Here is a 17,467-nt window from a genome sequence, read left to right as displayed (position 1 = left end):
GCTATACAACCAAAACAGTTCTTGAAAGATCCAGAAAATACTGGCTGTACTTTTATTACCCTGGAGTGAGTAGACAGATGGTGGGTTACAGGCGTTCACTTTTTGTGTTCTGTGAGGTTTTTGTGAACTGTGTGAATATGTGACTCATTCAAACAAAACACAAGTTTAAAAAATTCCTAGTTGAAAATGGCAGTAGTACAGCCAGGTGTCTCATCAAACCCTCTCACTCCAAGTCTCCAAATAATCCAGGCTATGATGCTGGAACCCGGAGGTGGCTTAACTCACAGGGAACAGATGGGAGTCAGGTATGGAGTGCTAGCCAGCACAGGTGGGAAGAATGGCTTGTAGGGTGAGGCCTGTATTAGGGGAGTGAGGCTGGGTTGACAGAGCAGTGAAGACAGACCCAGAGGAGAGCGTCTGAGAGCCCCAGATTGCTGGCAACAGCAGAGAGAATGGGAAGCTTCCCAGCTCTGAGTAGCTCTTGCCGTCAGCTGATCTACCACACAGAAGGCAGCACCCTTCTGCAGAACAATGGAGGCAAGCTGCCGTGATGGCTAATACTGACTGTCAACTTGCCAGGATCTAGAATCACCCAGGAGACAAGCTCTGTGCACACATGTAATGGATTAGCCAGGCCAGGTCAGCCTCTGGGCAAGCCTGTGAGTTTCTCACAAGGTTCACTGAGCTGGGAAGGCCTACCCTGTACGTGGGAGGCACGACCCACAAGGCTGGTGACCTGAACTGCAGAAAGAGGAGAACCTGAGCTGAGCACTAGCAGTCATCTGCCTGTCGCCTGGCTGGGTGAGGTGTGACCAGCTGCTTCGAATTCCTGCTGTTTCAACTTCTCTACCACAACTGATTACATCTTCGAACTTCCAGCCAAACTAAAGCCTTCCCTCCTCAAGCCGCTTCCTGTCAGGGGTTTTGTCAGGAACAGACCAAGAAACTGTGAAGAATAGACAGTAGCATAAAGAGATAGCAAGAGGAAACATGAAACCAGATGAACACAAAACCCAGCATACACAAACAATGGCGCACAGGTAAAAACCAGTGAACCAATTTATAAATGAATTCTGACTAGGGAAATACTACAGAGCAATATATACTTTAGATACAATGTTTGGCCGCCCACAGAGATCTGGAAAGACAGCGCTCGTTCAAAGGGAATTACCCTTCCATCTAGGGAACCTGAGTTGTGACTGGTAGGCTTGTGTGTGATACACCTATATACGCTAGAGATGGTAGCCCATGCTGCTAATGTGGCAGCCAGCTAGTGTCCAGCTTTCCTGGAGTGGCTTTGGGGCTGTCTTCATGAGTGTCACGTGCTATCAGCATGTATGCGTCCACCATATCCTGGAAGGGCAGGGTTCACAGCAATGAAAATTGGGTTTGCATCATGTGAGGGCTCAGCATGGCTATGTCTGAGCAGTGCTGCTGGCGGAATGCCGCTTGCATCAGCTGGTGTGCAAGTAAAGTGTGCACGTGACAGGCTCTGTCCCCAGATTTGAGTCCACAGCAGGGAAGGGGGTTTATTCGAACTGCTATGATCTGACCTGTGAGTGGTGACCCTGAGGTCACAGTGCGGGTGTGTTGGGGTGGGGGGAGGTCTGCTTACCTCTGTCAGTGTCTTCTTCCTGTCGCTGTACTTGGCTTGGAGGCTGGAATGGTTAGCTTGCAGCTGTGAGTGAGAGAAAAAGGACATCTGCTTGAATGGAGTCCTTTCCTCAGTACAGACTTCGATGGGACCCCTCTTTTACAATGAGAAAGTGGAAACCCAGATCGGCTAAAACAGACTTACACAGAAGGACTTTCATTTTTATCCACATTTACTTATTTCGGTGCTAGGGAGTTGAGCTAGGGTTCCATGCATGACCAACAGTCTACCAGTGAGCTATGTCTTAGACTGCAGAGAAGAGAAAATAAGCCACACCCGAAAACCAGCATGGAACATGGCCTTGGCACGAGGAGGATTATGGGTGCATACAGCAATGCCAAGGCTTTCTATCTGGACCTGGGGAACTGACCTTAGGGCCTGATGCTTGCATAGTCACTCGACTTCTCAACCATCAGAAAGGAACCAGCCAACTCTCCCTCCCTTCGCCTTTGTCAGCGTTGCTTTATGCATCCCCACCAGGCTCCTCATCACCTCCACACAGGCCTTCCATTCAGCCAGTGCCCATTTATCTCAGATGCAGTCAGCCATGACCTCGGGCTCCGTTAGCTCTATTAGTCCCAGATCCCCAGACTTCCCCTTAGCAGTTACCACGTCACCGCGACTGTAACTGAGTGGCAGCGTGATGGCTGTTTCATTCACCGCAAGTCTCCATTACACCTTAGGGTCCTGGCAGGCAAGGCCCTGACCCACACTGTTCGCTCACCCCTGTAATTTTGCTTAGCATTTAACATACACAATACTACACATGAGCAAAGAAATACCATTCTGGTCCTGTATATTTTCACATGTGTGTCTGTGTGTATGCACAGGCACACTAGCATGCTTGTGCACACATGCAGGTTCCCGCAGAGGCAATAAAGGGTGCCAGGCCCCTGAAGTTATAGCCAGCTGTGAGCAGCAAGTGTGGGTGATGGGAGTTAGAATACATGTCCTCTGCAAGTGCAAAAAGAGCCAGTGGAGGCTAATCCATCTTTCCTGCCTTGCTCTGTACTTCTTTGATCCGAGTTAATAAGCCTTTCCTATAAAGGGCCTTTTCTGTGGGCCATTTGGTCTCTGTTACCACTGTTCAACTCTGCTACAGTAGCTTGAAAGCAATCACAGAGAAACAGGCAAGTACATGAGTGCTTAGCTGTTCCAGTGAAACTTTATTCACGGGGATGCAGAGAACTTAGGAGAAAAGTGCCTAAACTGAAAACAAGGCAGAGAACTGAAGATTGGCTTCCCAGAACCCATGTGAAAAGCTAGGTATCAGTGTGGTAGCTTACCTTTAATTCCAGAGCTTAGGGGGCAGAGACAAGGGATAACCCTGGCAACAGCTTGTTAGACTAGTCAAAACGGTTCAGAGAGGCCTTGTCTCAGTAAATAAAGTGGACAGTGATCAAGGAAGGCTGGCGTCTCTATATATCCATCAGGCTCATGTATGCACACCCATACACAAATACCCCCACATACCTGCCACATCCATACACACACACACACACACACACACACACACACACACTTTACAAAAGTACATGCAGCTAGATGGACTGACGCCTGTAGCATGCCTGCACCAGAGCCTCCTTTGACCAGTTTACCACAAGGCTCTCTCTCATTCAGTATCTCCTGACCAGCTTCTCCCCTCTTGGAAGAACGGTCACTACCTGGAGTGGAAGTAGAAAGACACTCACCTCTTCCAGATGTTTGCTCTTCTGCAGAATCTGCTTATTCAAGGAAATGACTTTCCGCTGATGCAGCTGGGAGGTTCCTAACTTCTCTGGACTTTCTTCAGCGGACAGCTCAGACTGCTGTAGGAAAACCCAAACCAGACAATGAACTCATTTCTATTCAGGTTGTCTATCCCTACTCAGTGTAAGCAAGGCGGTCCTGGGCAGTCAGTCACAGCCAGACAGGGTATCTACAATATTCTGCTCAGAACCAAAAATCTAGACAGGAAAAGTCTGACAAAAACTGAGAAGGCCTATGCTTTGGAGGAAGGGAGAGCATGGGTGCAGGCTGCCCAGCTAAGGTCATGATGAATTATCCAGGCAACAGAGGGTCCTTAGAGGGGGACTCAGGAACCTTAGTGATTTCTTCATAAGAACACCTGGAATCGTGCAGTTACAAGCTGGAGCTAGAGAGATGGCTGAGTGGATATAAGCACTTGCCACCACACCTAATGATCCCCCAAAACTTAGGCAGAAGGAGACTCTTATAGGTACAGGCTGTCCTCTGATCTCCACATGTATGGGATGGTACATGTGAAAACATAGTTATGTACACACACGCAGACACACACCCAAATGTAAATAAGTGTAATGAAAAATGGAATAAGCTATAAACTGATTCACTTTCATCCAAGTTTTATAAACATAAAGTTGCAAAGTCTAGTCATTTCCGAGCACATATATATGATAAGCAGCAAGTCTGCCCACTTATCTCTCCCCTCTCCGCAGGCCACTCTCTCAACTATTTCCTGCTTCATCCCAAAAGGAGAAAGTTGCCAGAGAAGGCAGGTGGTAAACTTCTACAGTTGGACATGTGAGATGGGGATGAGAAGGCCAAGCAGACACAGACTTAAGAACTGGAGGCAGGCAAAGGAGAGATTTATGGGTAGTGAGTGTCACAGGGTAAAGGACTGACATTTCCTAACAGGTACTGACTACTACTAAGGAATGATGCAAAGATGTGGCAAGGGCTGGAGAGGGATGGCTCATGGTACAGGTGCTTGCCAACAACCCCCAGGCCCATCATAGTGGAGGGAGAGAACCTACCCCAAATGTTGTCCTCTGACTCACATGCATGCTCCCCCACCTCTGCTAGTCCCACGAATGTAACACCATTAAGAGATAATGAAGAGTTTGGGTTTTTTTTGTTTTTTGTTTTTGTCTTGTTTTAATTTGCCGTGCTGTTTAATGACTCTGGAGTTTGGAAATAGTGTGCCGGGTAAGGCCACAGTGAAGAGCCAAGATTAACATTCTGTATACTAGAGGCTGACAGGCCAGAAAGGAAATAGAAAACCCTTGGGGCCGGATAGACAGCCCAGCAGTTAAGAGCATACACGGCTTTCGGAGGACCAGAGTTCAGTTCCTAGCACATGATTGTTCCTGGCAGCTAACAACCATTGTGAACGTCTACTCGGGAAGCTCTGATGGCTCTGGCCTTTGAGAGCACCTTCATGCACATGCGTGTACATGCACACACAATAAAAAAAAAAAAAGGAAACTGAACATCAGGTATCACAACCCAGCACTTCAGGAAATGCCCCGCCCACTAACATGCTCACGTGATGGTTAGTATTCACTGTCAAGTTGGCAAGCTCTGGAATCACCTAGCAGGCAACCCCCAGGCACACTTGTGATTGATTGGCTTAACTGATGTAATAAGACTGACACCAAGACACTCAGCTTGCTGGATTTCTGGAACTGGAGTTAACATTTTAAGATTAATTTTGCCTACATCAAGGTACAACCTATAGCCTGGTGAAGGATAAACTCTTTCTGAACTACTTGACAGTAGAAGACAAAAATGCAGGAGGGATTCCTAGTCCAAATCACTTCAAAGCCAGAGTTACAACGAACTCACCGTACCTTACCCGCTTTGACTGGCCCCTCCTCAACAGTATGATTAATTTGGCCCTGTTTGCAGCTTGCACCTCATTTCCAAATGAGATTTTAATATCCAACCTAACCCCGACCCTGCTCTCCAAAGCAGCACAGGCACAGCCCGAGGACATTTCCCATCACTATCAGAATTACACAAGCCTGCTGTTTTGTTTGGAATAATTCATTTCCCATCCCTGCCCCACATCCCCCCTCAGTACAGTGTGGCTCTGTTTGCCCAGGCTGCCCTAGAACTAGCATTGAAGCTGAGCATACCCTCCAGGCTCCACCTCTCAAGTGCTGGGGTCACAAAAGTGCAGGACCATGCTTGGTGTATGCAGGGCTGGAGACCAAGCAAAAGCAAGCATTCCACCAACTGAGTCACATCTGTCTGTCCGTGTGCACGAGCGTGTGCGCACACGCACACTATCTCACTCTGTAACCCAGGTAACTGGTCTCAAATTCAAAACCCTTTCCCTCCCATCAACAGCTTTTACAGTCAGTCTCTGGAATAAAAACTGCCCTTTTCTCAGTTTCTGTTTTAGTACATGCAGCTCACATGCAGCTATTCCAAGCCATATCTCTAATATTTACTTACAAGAGTCTTTCTTGAAGGAGACCAGTAGATATTTTGATTTCCAGAAAAAGGATTTTTCAAACTCTTTGTTCTCTCTCTGTCTCTTTCTGTCTGTCTGTCTCTCCTCTTGTTTTCCTCACCCATACCTGAATTTTGAGCAAGCCTGGAGAGGTTCTCTTAACTTCTTTTTATAGGACTCATAAACACTAAGGTGTTACCTGCAATCTCCACACGCATTTTGTCATGTCTGTGCAGTGTAATTCCCTAGATGTTACATGTGACATCACTGCTCTAATGTTGACATGGAATACATTGATTACTATCCATAAACAAATCAATCCACAAGTTCCCCAGTCTTCAGAAAATTTTAGGAATCTTTGAACAGGGTGCTGAAACTAAATGTGTTGAGAAATATTTCTTCATCCAAAGGGTCTTCTAGTCAACTTGTGACAGTTATTCTTGGTTATCAACTTGCTTTGGATTTAACTAAAACCCAAATGGCTGGGCACACCTGTGAAGGGTTTCTCTTGATTAGATCATTTGGGGGTCACACTTTCTGGTGGCAGCTTATATAAAGGACATGGAAAAAGAAAGCTTTTGCCTATTTCTCCTTACTCTTGCTGGCAAGTTCATCTATCCTGCTGCCGAGGCATTCCTTCACTGGTATTCAAGTCTACTTCTTTGGGATTCTGATGTAAGTTGAAGACCAGCTGAGACATTTATCCCCATAGACTGAACAGTATTAGATTCTTGGACTTTCCACTGGAAGACAGCCATTGTAGCCTATAAGCCACTCTAACAAATCTTGTACACACACACACACAGACACACACAGCTCTGCTCCTTAGACAACCTTGACTTTTACACTTGGTAATCTACTCAGTTCCTGGAATTCAACAATGGACCTATTGTCTGGGAAGCAAATGAACTGACAGACCCCACCAAGGGTTTTAGGAAGAATGAAATTTTTCTCTCTCCAATCCACTCTCTCACAGAGAATCATATAAATAGAAAATGCATGCACACAGGAAGAACCCTTAAGTCTTTTCAAATCTGTTCTATCTTTATTACAATATGTTCCAGGAAACAAGGGCTTTCAAAATCTTTCTGCTCATATTTAAGTGAACGTATACATGCAGCCCCAGAGGATCTTATAGTCTCCATCTTCCCAGGATGGGATTACAGATGTGTGGCTGCATCCCACTTTTTAAATGGATGGTGGGGATCTGAACCCAGGTCTTCATGCTGTGTGGTAAGCACCTTACCCACCGAGCCATCCCTGCAGCCCCTGCAGTTTCTTAAACTTTCATTTATAAAGTATTCCTTCACGTTAACTAACTCAGGATCCTGAGTTCTATCTCCATGTTGACCCATTTCTCTAGTCCAAGTGAAGTGGCGCTTCAGCAAGCTGCTGGTCCAGATGGGAAGCCTTTCAACAAAGCAGTTTATTCTAGAGCTATAGTGAAGATGTTCTTAACCTAGTCTTATTGCTTTTCAAACATACTTCGTATTATACAGTCTAAATTTTTATTTCTCCCAAATTATCTTTCTAACAGCCAGGAGAACCCAGACTGAAGGCAGAAAACAGGCCCTTGAAGCAGCCTAGCTCATCTGACACTGGCTGACTGAAAGCTACAGCAGGAGAACAGGCTGAAGAGGACCAAGATGCACCTTTAACAATGGTGCAAAGTTGGTAAGATGGCAAAGACAAGATGGGGCTTGACAGCCACCCCTCCATGGGAACATTTTAAGTCCTTGGTATCTTAACAGTCTGTTTATAAAATACAACATCTGTTCTGAAAAGGCTGACCATCAACAAACACGCCCTGTGTCCCCACCAGGAGCAAGGGTTAATATGCTGATCTCATTTTGTTCAACAATTGCAGATTAAGAACGTGCCTGTAAAACCACAGAGTGGATTAACAGGCTCGGCTGCAGAGCTCATGTTTTCTAATATGACAGACAGAAATGACACCTGTTCTTAGGGGAGATGGCTTTAAATGTCACTTGATGGCAGCAGTCTAGTTCAAAATATTAAACACCCAAGAGAAATAAGAAATGATTACATTTCCTACATTGGTATCCTGTCAGAATCAAATGAGCCCCCGAGGGTTACCTATGTGCTAACCTGCATCCCTGTTTCCCATTTTTCAGCACTGGAGATCAAACCCAGTGTGAGCGAAGTGCTCTACCCCTAAGCTACATCCCCACTTCAAACTTTCTTCTAGTCTAGGAACACCCTCCCCCATTAGTCCCTTCCTACCACAATCTAGTCTCCAGGATGAGAAAGTGAGGACCCCTGCAGCCCACCTTACACGGGGGTCGAAGCGCTCCACAGTCATCAATGGAACTTCAGTTTCCGGCATCTTGTGAGCCTCCAATTGAAACCAAGCAAACAGACAACAAACCACAGCTCAGTGTTCCTCCTGGAACAAAGCTAGGAGCTAGGAAGATGTGATGGGATTCTGAGAGGCCAAAATGTAAGTGAATGTGGGACTCCAGCAGGCACGTGCCCTCACGGAAGATGGCTTACTTCCTTCAGAGTATTTCCCAAAACCTTGTAATGTCTAGCTTTGATTTTACAGTTGATCAATAAAGACTCCACATTAGCCTTGGCTTTAGTGTAAAAGGAAAAGGTACACAATAAAATTTGATTAGCTTCTTGGAGTTCTGCCATCTAAATCCATAATGCTCCCTGCATGCCCATAAAACTGCAAGCCAGGAAGGAGTCAAGTGTGCACACCTGCAACCCCAGCACTTGGGAGGCACAGGCAGGAAGATCAGGAGTTCAACTCGTCCTCACATACAGACTGAGTGGAAGCCAGACTGTGCTCCATGAGACTCTGTCTCAAAACACAAAACCCAACAGAAAACACCTGCCAGTCAGGACTCTAAAACAGACTAGTGTTGAGGTGTACCCGAGTGCCCAAGAAACAAGACGGGATCCTCCCAGGAAGGACAGAGCTGAAACCTTCTGCCTCCAAAACCTGCCACAGAAAGTTTTTAGTGAAATATGGTGAATCCCCAGTCAAAACTCACAGGCAGGCTGGACAGGTAGCTAAGCAGGTAAGCCTGTCACCAAGCCTGACAACCTAAGTTTGATCCTCTGACCCACATGAAGGAAGGAGAGAACAGACTTTTGTAAGCTGTCTTACTGCTCTCCATGTGAGTCACCATGTGTGTATGCCACGGTGTGTACACACACCCCCTAGCATGTACATGTAATCTAAAAACTCCTGGCAAGCACACCGAGAAGTCAAAGCACTGAAGCCAGCAGGAACAGACAAGAGAATCAGGGCCACTAACCCTGAAACACACTCACTTGTATGTGACAGTTCAACTTACAGAGAAGCACCCACGGTTAGTCTACAGGAGGATGTCCCTGTCTCTCACTGGTGTCTGCTGTCCTCTGGACATACAGTAGTGTGCAAGTGACCTTCTGAGGCACTCCTCATGGACCGACCATCCACTCTCCCTGATCCATGTTCTGCTTCTTTTTAATGTGTGTGTGTGTGTGTGTGTGTGTGAGTGTGAGTGTGTGTCTGGGTAGACATGTACGCACATGAGTAGCAGTCATAGAACAACTCGTCTGAATGTCGATCAGGGGCTGTTCACTCTCCTCCTGTCTGAATGTCGATCAGGGGCTGTTCACTCTCTTCCTGTCTGAATGTCGATCAGGGGCTGTTCACTCTCTTCCTGTCTGAATGTCGATCAGGGGCTGTTCACTCTCTTCCTGTCTGAATGTCGATCAGGGGCTGTTCACTCTCTTCCTGTCTGAATGTCGATCAGGGGCTGTTCACTCTCTTCCTGTCTGAATGTCGATCAGGGGCTGTTCACTCTTTTCCTGTGAAGCAGGGTCTCTCATTAGAACCCGGGGCTCACTGATTACAGTAGTCTGTCTGGCCAGCAAGCCCTGGGGATCCTCCGGTCTCTCTTCTTCAGCATTGAGATTACAAATGTGCTCACCACACCTACAGCCACTTTTATGTGAGTTTTAGGGACTGAACTCAGGTCCTCATGCCTGTGTGATGGCGCCATCTCCGAAGCCCCCCATTGTCTTTACAACTATTGTTAGAAGCCATTACACATAACCTAGAAACAGTGGCCAAGTCACAGAACCAGGGCAGTTACATAACATGAAGACAGAACCTCAAGTAGGCACATAAAGTATTAATTTTTTTCTTCTGGGCCCACCCTATCAGATTTAGTATATAAATGTCCTTAAGGCCTCTAGGTGCTAATTTAATGAGACCAGCATGTTCCTGTGGGAAATCACTATCTCCAGTCTACAGAGGCACTGCCAATCACAGATCCCAACTTGGATACAAGGAATGGAGTGAGAGGAAAATAAATGACCGGAGCCTGTCACACCGAGATGAATGTCTCTCAGAATTTAATACAGAAATATGAGAAGAGGCTGTCTGACTAAAACAGTTGGCCAGGCCTTCAAGTGAAGGCCTTAAGGAAGAAGAAGGCCAGCACACATAAAGGGTCCGGACAAAAGCTGAGTTCCCAGGAAGCCCAGAAGGGAGCCGGTCAACATAAGGCTCTCCCTCGAGTACTCTAGCAGCAGCATTGCTGGGACACACACTGGCCAGGCCCATGGGTGGCAGAAGTGAAGAGACACTCTTTTCCAGTCAGTTCACACTGTTATGTGAACAGGTCAGCCCTAAATGGGGCAGTCCTCTGTGGTGCACTGAAGGCAGGGGGACAGGAATGGAAAAAAAGTACAGGCCAGATGAGGGCAAGGGGTACTCTGAGACGCTGTCTCTTAGGCAGGACAAGCACACCACAGTGATGACCTACCTCATGGATGGCTGTGGTGACCTGCACAAGAAACTTGTAAGATCAAGCCAGCCAACTTTCCATCCTGGGGGTAGGGGGAGGAGGTCATGAGGTCACCTGGTGACCCAAGGAACTACTGGCTGTTGCTGCTTGCTCTGGGGAAGGAGAATCACTTTCTTTATTGTGTAGCCATTAGTAGGGTCTGCCCATGCTACAATAAACAGTCCTCACCTTGGCTTATCCAAGTAGCCTTAATTAAACTCAGTGGGAGACACACACACACACACACACCACCACCACCACCACCACCAGCAAAACACAAAAGATACAAAATCAGGAGAATTTGTTGGGAAAAAGGGCGCAGTGGGAATGGGAGAGGTGGTAATTGGGGAAAAAAATGACCAAGATACATTATAGACATGTATGATATTGTCAAATAAAATACAAGAATAATGTATTTTAAGGAAATAAAATATAAAACAAAAACCATCATGTGTGTGTGGGGAGGGGAGAACGAACCACCTGCAAACCTACACTGAGCTGCTGAGCATCTGAGCTCTCCAGAGGGAGGGTTCTTTCCTCTGCAGTTTTGCATGTGTATGCTTGGACCAGCCCCAGGTCTAATTATCTGCTGAGACAAAGGTGCTCTCAAACTGGGTGCCAGAGTGCAGTCCTCAAAAGGTCAGGAGCAGGGCCTTCTAGAACCAGCTGGGAGAAGAATGCCTTCCATAAATAAGGCTCTTGAGGACATAAGCACATGTCCCCATGGAAATAAGATGACAGAGGGCACACAGGAAACAGCACTGGGCTGGGATGCTGTATTTTACCTCAGAACTGATACTGACTCCTTTTGTGTGTGCATGCGTACACATGTGTGGAGATGGGGAGACAACTTGCTGGAGCCAGTTTTCTCCTCCCCCCACAATCCTCAGACTTGGTAGCAAGTGCCTTAATTGGGTAAGTTATCTCTTTTGCCTAAAGTGCTATACTTTAGAAAGAGCTATTTGAAAATGTTATAATGTGTTCTACAGTGACATGGAAAGTCACTGAAAGCCAGGCGTGGTGGTGCACGCCTTTAATCCCAGCACTCGGGAGGCAGAGGCAGGCAGATTTCTGAGTTCAAGGCCAGCCTGGTCTACAAAGTGAGTTCCAGGACAGCCAGGACTCTACAGGGAATCCCTATCTCAAAAAAAAAGAAGAAAAAAAGAAAAAGAAAAGTCACTGGATACCCCAGAAGAAACTTCTATAGTTTCCACAGGCCAGCAAGATGTCTCCTGAGCTTGATCCCCATTTAGTTACTGGTGTGTGCTTGTTGTATGTATGGGGGCAAAGGGAGTGCAAGCCTTGGCTCACTACAGGAGAAAAAAGAAAACCACCTTCATAAGGTTGTTTTATGACTTTACACATAGAACATGCACATGTGTCTAACACACACACACACACACGATGATGACAGCAGTGGTAGTGGTGGTGATGATGATAAAAGAATGATGACAATGATGATGATGGTAAAAGCAACTTCAGTAGCCAGAAGGCTTGTCGTGCTCTGTGAGCCCCAGGCTGTACTAGGTTCCCTTACTTCTGCGGTTTGTCCATACCTAGTGCACTCACCCTTTCCAGTACAGTGCAAAGGCAGTCGGTGGAGGTGTGCATGCCTGAGGAGGCACGTGGTTGCTGCAGGCTCAGAAGAAGAACTACAGAGGGCACATACATTCACCCCATCCCCCATGACCCTCCAGCTGGCTAAACAGACAGGCTGTAAAGGCAGGTGGTCCTGCATGAACCAGGAACGTACTAGAGCTGCACAGGAATGGAGAAATGACTGAGCCTCTATAACCCACACTTTCTTCATCTGCAAATGTCTATAACATTACAGACTTATTTCCCCGGCACCAACAACCGTGGTATTTAGTAAGTGAGTTGCTCAATTAAACAATAGAATGTGGTCCATTTTGACAGCAACAGACAAGGACAAATATGTATGAAGAGGGAGGGAGGCAGAAGGTCTTAAGCAAGAAGACAGCTTGGAAAAACCAACTTATCTCAGCCAGCGAGATGCTCATTGAGTAAAGGCACTTGCCACCATGCCCAACATGAGTTCAACACTAGGACCCACATGGTGGGAGAGAGAACCAAGTCTAGAAAGCTGTCTTTGACTTTCACAGATAAGTCACAGCACGCACTCTCCTTGCTCCCATACATACAAACACACACACAAGTAAATAAAGGTGTAAAAAAGAGAAGCAGTTAAATATTCTTTTAGCATTAAAAATGCTGGGCTGGGGAGATGGTGCGGCATTCCTACAGGTAGAGACAGAAGAATATTCTGGAAGCAAATGGGTGAGCAAGGCTGTAGAACTCAGTACAGAACAAGAGAGGTTTCAGACAACGTAGAAGGTGAAGACTGACTGCTGACACATGAACAGTCATGAATTAAAAGTGTACAAGATGCCAACAGAGAGGACATGCAGACTCTGTTTGCAGAACACAGATCCCCTACACCTTCAGACCCACAGAATCCCCCAGAAGACCCATCAGGACCTCCCACAGACATATCAGCTAAGGCTGACTCAGCAGCAGCAGCAGCAGCAGCAGCGTTAGGGCCCCGGCCGGGCTGCTTCTTAGGACGCCCCTGGGATTGGTGAGGTCAGAGTAGCTTGGACACTCAGGCTGCTATGTTGTCTGCAAACCACAGTGAGAGGCTCCTCTCTGGAGAAAGTTAGATATCAACAATAAAAGGCTCCGTGAGGCCTTATAGAACATTCTGAGAGTGTCAGGTAGGAACAGGGAGATGGGGCCTACCGAGCCCAGAGCCTCACTCGTGGATGACAACTACAAATGCTTTGTCATACCGCCCCCCCCGCCCCCCAACCTGCAGCCTTACAAGAAGCGTAGTAAAGTGAGTTAGCTATCTCACAGCCTGCGTCGAAGCACATGGGCTACTCATCACATCACGCTGTCAGAGGAACCTGTGAACCTTAAAACTGAAAGCCAAGTCTGACATTTACTTTCTTATTTCTTCCTCACTTTTAGATCCCAAAGCCCAGCCCTTTTCTTTCAAGCACTTGCTTTAGGCAGGCTGTTCAATTTATCCTTTGTTGCCAAAAATCTTCTTTACCTTTTCTACCTTGCGAAAGTGGTTTGGTCCTTTCTCCTCACTAAAGAAAAATGCACACAGGTAACAGTCCAGCTTGGACAATTCTCAAATGGCACTAATGGAGTCTGCTTGGAACACTCTGTCTTCATCTCTGACCACAGTGGTACTACTAACAAAACTGACAACAGCAATGCCCATCTCAGAGGACACCAGAGCCCAGTCCCAAGCCAACCTATGGTGCTGAGACAAGAAGACAACAAAGCAACAGGTGTGGTATGTGGGAGCCCATGTTGAGAGTCAAGGTCACAGGCCCTTCCTTGTAGCATCCAACACAGAGCTAAACCTTTCAGCACCATCTTAACTAGCTGCTGTGCACCTCTACAGAGGTGTGACATGCAGCAATAAACCCAATGCGACCCACGAGTGGGGTCCAGGTTGAACACAACCAGTCTTTGGCTGGATGCTACAACAAGACAGAAGGAAGCAAACACAACAGCAAGGTTTCCTGATGGAGCCTGAAGCAAACAGAAGAATAAGAAACAAAGGTTGGTTTGTATTTTAAATCAGACAGGAAACACAAAAGCAGAGTAAAGCTCAAGTGTCACAGGGAAACAAAGATGTTCTCTGACAAACAGTAGTAGGGTAAGTGGATACAAATGGAAAAGCCAGGATAGACCTGTATAGCAGAATCAATGAAACCTAGTGAAAGCATTAATCGCAGTAAGAGACTGAGGGCCAGAGAACTGGCTCAGGAGGTAAAGATGCCTGTAGCCAAGCTTGACAACCCAAGCTCAACTCTTGAGACCCATAAGGTAGGAGGAGAGGGCCAGGCCTCACAAGTCATTTTCAACCTTTGGCCTCCACATGCATGCCCCATGCTAACAAGCAGGCATATATTATACACGTAGACACCCCCCCACACACACACAGAAACAGACATATACACAGATAAGCATACACACAAACATACATGCAGACACATATGCACACAAACATATACACAGAGATACAGACACATGCATACACATAAATATATATACACACTGACATATACACAAATACCAATGCACACACATACATAAATACACATACAGAGACACACAAATCCACTTATATGCACACAGAAACAGACACACAATCACATTTATACACAGGCAGAGTTGAAACACATCTAGTTCTCCTTCCTGTTGAACTTCGCTGACTAAAGCTCTTTACAGGCAGTCTAGAATTATGTCAGACTCACAGCCTTGCTACTTAGATCGACTGACAGGAGACCAGGACACTTCTGGGGCAGTGATTTTTATTCCCCTTTCACAACTATGAACTGCAATCTTTTGAGTTTACTGTACATTTACATAGGCAAAATCTCTCTTGGTTTAGTCTCAGATGGCACGCCAGTGCTCCCCTTTCTAGGTGATACATGCAAAGACATGAGAGCTAGGGAAAGCCATGTTTAGAAGCATACCCTTGGACGGCAGGGATTCAAGGAAACCCACCCCAGATATCGACCTACGCACTGTCCTGCTCTGAAGCTCCATGCCTTGGAGACCTCACTTTGGCCCTAGGGGAGAGCAATTCCCCAAGCATCCTTCACAATCACCACCGGAGCTCTAAGGGCCGAGTGGAACTACTCTGTCCCCCCAGGCATCTGAGACAATCAGGGCCAGTCCAGCCGTGCCGCTCAGAGCACAGGTGAGAAAGGAGGGACGAGCAAACAGACCCTTCTGATGTCAGCTCTAGTCAAAAACTAGCCCCAGTCTAGACTCACCCTGGAAGTGAGGCTCAGTGAGGATCTGGCTAGATCAGGTTAGCCTGTGGGCATGACTGTGAGAGAATTTCGTAGCTGGGTGGAGTGGGGAAGGTACACAGGCAACATTTCATGGGCTGGGCCCTGGGCATAGGAACAGGAGAGGGAGCCACCGCTCGCATGCTCATGCTCGCATTAACTGACTGCCCTCTGCTCTCACTGTGGCTGGGACCAGCTGCTTCACATTCCTCCTGACTCCACCTCCCAGCAAAGATGGACTATAACCCAGAACCGTGAGCCAAAGAAGCCCTTTTTCCCAGAAGTTGCTTTCATGGGGCATTTTATCACAACAGGAAATGAAAAAAACAAGAGAGCCTTGTAAATCATCTCTCACCCAGGCCAAAGCACAGCCACACTAGACTCAGTTATGTGCAAAATGATTCACTACTGGGCTGGCCAGTTGGCTCAGCAGGGGAAGGTGCTTGCTCTGGGAGTTCAACCTTGGGACCCACATAAAGGTAGAAAGAGAAAATCTATTCCATAAAGTTGCTCTCTGACCTCGACATGTATGCTGTGATAACCCTCCTCCCCACTCCAATAGATCAATAATAAATAAAAAATTAAAGCTATTTTAAAAATGGTCATCACTCCATCTCTGAAATATTTAAGGCCCCCTGGCCTCTCCTTAGGGTGGGAAGAGAAATAATATTGAAATATGATTGAGGCTTTTGTTCAATCTACACATTTCTTAATAATAAAGTGTCCAGCAAAAACTTCTGCCTTGGGCTTGGCTAAGTTATGAAGTTTATCTCCTTAAAGGCAAAAAGGCCAAACTAAGCCTGAGTTATAAGCAGCCTGACAGGGCAGGAAAGATGACTGCCTGGATTTGCAGGTGGTGACATAGTAGATGTGACTGCTATTTCAAGACAGACTTTTCCCTTAATATTTATAGAAAAAAATTAGCACCTTGGAACCAAATGAATTTAGCTCATGGGCGGGTGTAGATGGCTGTGCATGGGTAAGCCTGGTGCTGGTGCTTCTGGGAAGGGGAGGATGAAGCCATGGGTGTGACCCAAGACCCAGGCGCTGGCAGGCAGTCACGTACCTTCCCTGCGTACTCAGACACAATCTGCTTTATCTCCTCAGAGCAGAGACCCACGATCTGGCCCACGGAGCTTGCGGTGAGACGGCTCTGCAATCACATGACATATATTCTTAGGGACACATGCCCATCACAGAGCTTAGTCTAAATACAAAATACACAGCACTGCCCCAGGAAAGGCACTTGGCTTTGACCTCTGACTCACCCACAAGGCTCAGGACAGGTGTCAGAGCTGCCTTGCCTCTCCTGTCTCCAGAGTTACTCAGTTGGCTATGTTTGCTTCCTTTGCCCCTGGAACGACCACTCTCTCTCAAGTCATTTAGTAGCTATGCTAGCTTCCCCTCTGGTCTTGGGTCTTGGGTATCCTTTCTAACTTCCCCTTAGGTACTGGCTCCTCTTTAAGACCAGGGTACCTCTAGGATTCCTTCATCTCCACCCTCATGTCCAGACGTTTGGGGACCTGAGGCTCACAGATGAGAATAGAAAGAAATCAGAAGCCCTATCTGTCTAAACTATCTCTTTATTCCCACAGGTCTTTCCTGGTCTTGAAAGAAATGATCACATCCAGGGACAGAGTTACTCCTTCTGTGCAGGCCTTGACCTGTGAGAAGGCTCTCTGGCAACTTAGGATTTCATCTCCTAGACAGCTGATCTCAGAAGAAGACAGGGGCTCCCACGGCTTCAGATAAGCAGGACTGACCCTTTCTCTTCCGTAAAGGTCAGTGCATTACCCCTGCAGGAACAGATGGCACCAACAGGTTCCTTCTTAGAAGGCCCTGATGTCAGTGCTAAGCATTATAAAAGGCTTCCTTCTGAAGACAGAGGGCTCTGAAGAGGTATTCCCCTGCCTCGGGTCCCTAGGACAGATCAGGATGGGGCCAAGTCTCTATCTCTGCATCTCTA

General features: G+C 46.9%; 1 protein-coding gene across 5 annotated transcripts in view; it reads right to left on the bottom strand.

Moving 5' to 3' along the window:
* Window positions 1-17,467, bottom strand: part of Ccdc93 (CCC complex scaffolding subunit CCDC93) — a 72,830-nt gene that overhangs the window by 25,542 nt on the left and 29,821 nt on the right. For all 5 annotated transcript variants that reach the window (XR_003836725.2, XM_029477817.2, XM_029477818.2 and 2 more), the window contains 3 exons: window positions 16,568-16,654; window positions 3,346-3,462; window positions 1,616-1,678 (listed from right to left, as the gene is read on the bottom strand). Coding sequence is in view for 4 of the 5 variants with exons in the window: in XM_029477817.2 (XP_029333677.1) it covers window positions 1,616-1,678; window positions 3,346-3,462; window positions 16,568-16,654 (267 nt within the window). In the remaining variant the exon portion in view is untranslated. The remainder of the gene's footprint in view (window positions 1-1,615; window positions 1,679-3,345; window positions 3,463-16,567; window positions 16,655-17,467) is intronic.

The sequence above is a fragment of the Mus caroli genome, unplaced genomic scaffold (assembly GCF_978045245.1).
Source record: "Mus caroli unplaced genomic scaffold, Mus_caroli_1 scaffold_1, whole genome shotgun sequence".
Lineage (NCBI taxonomy): Eukaryota > Metazoa > Chordata > Mammalia > Rodentia > Muridae > Mus > Mus caroli.
The sequence above is the reverse complement of the archived record's forward strand: the minus strand, read 5'-3'. Positions and strand labels throughout refer to the sequence as shown.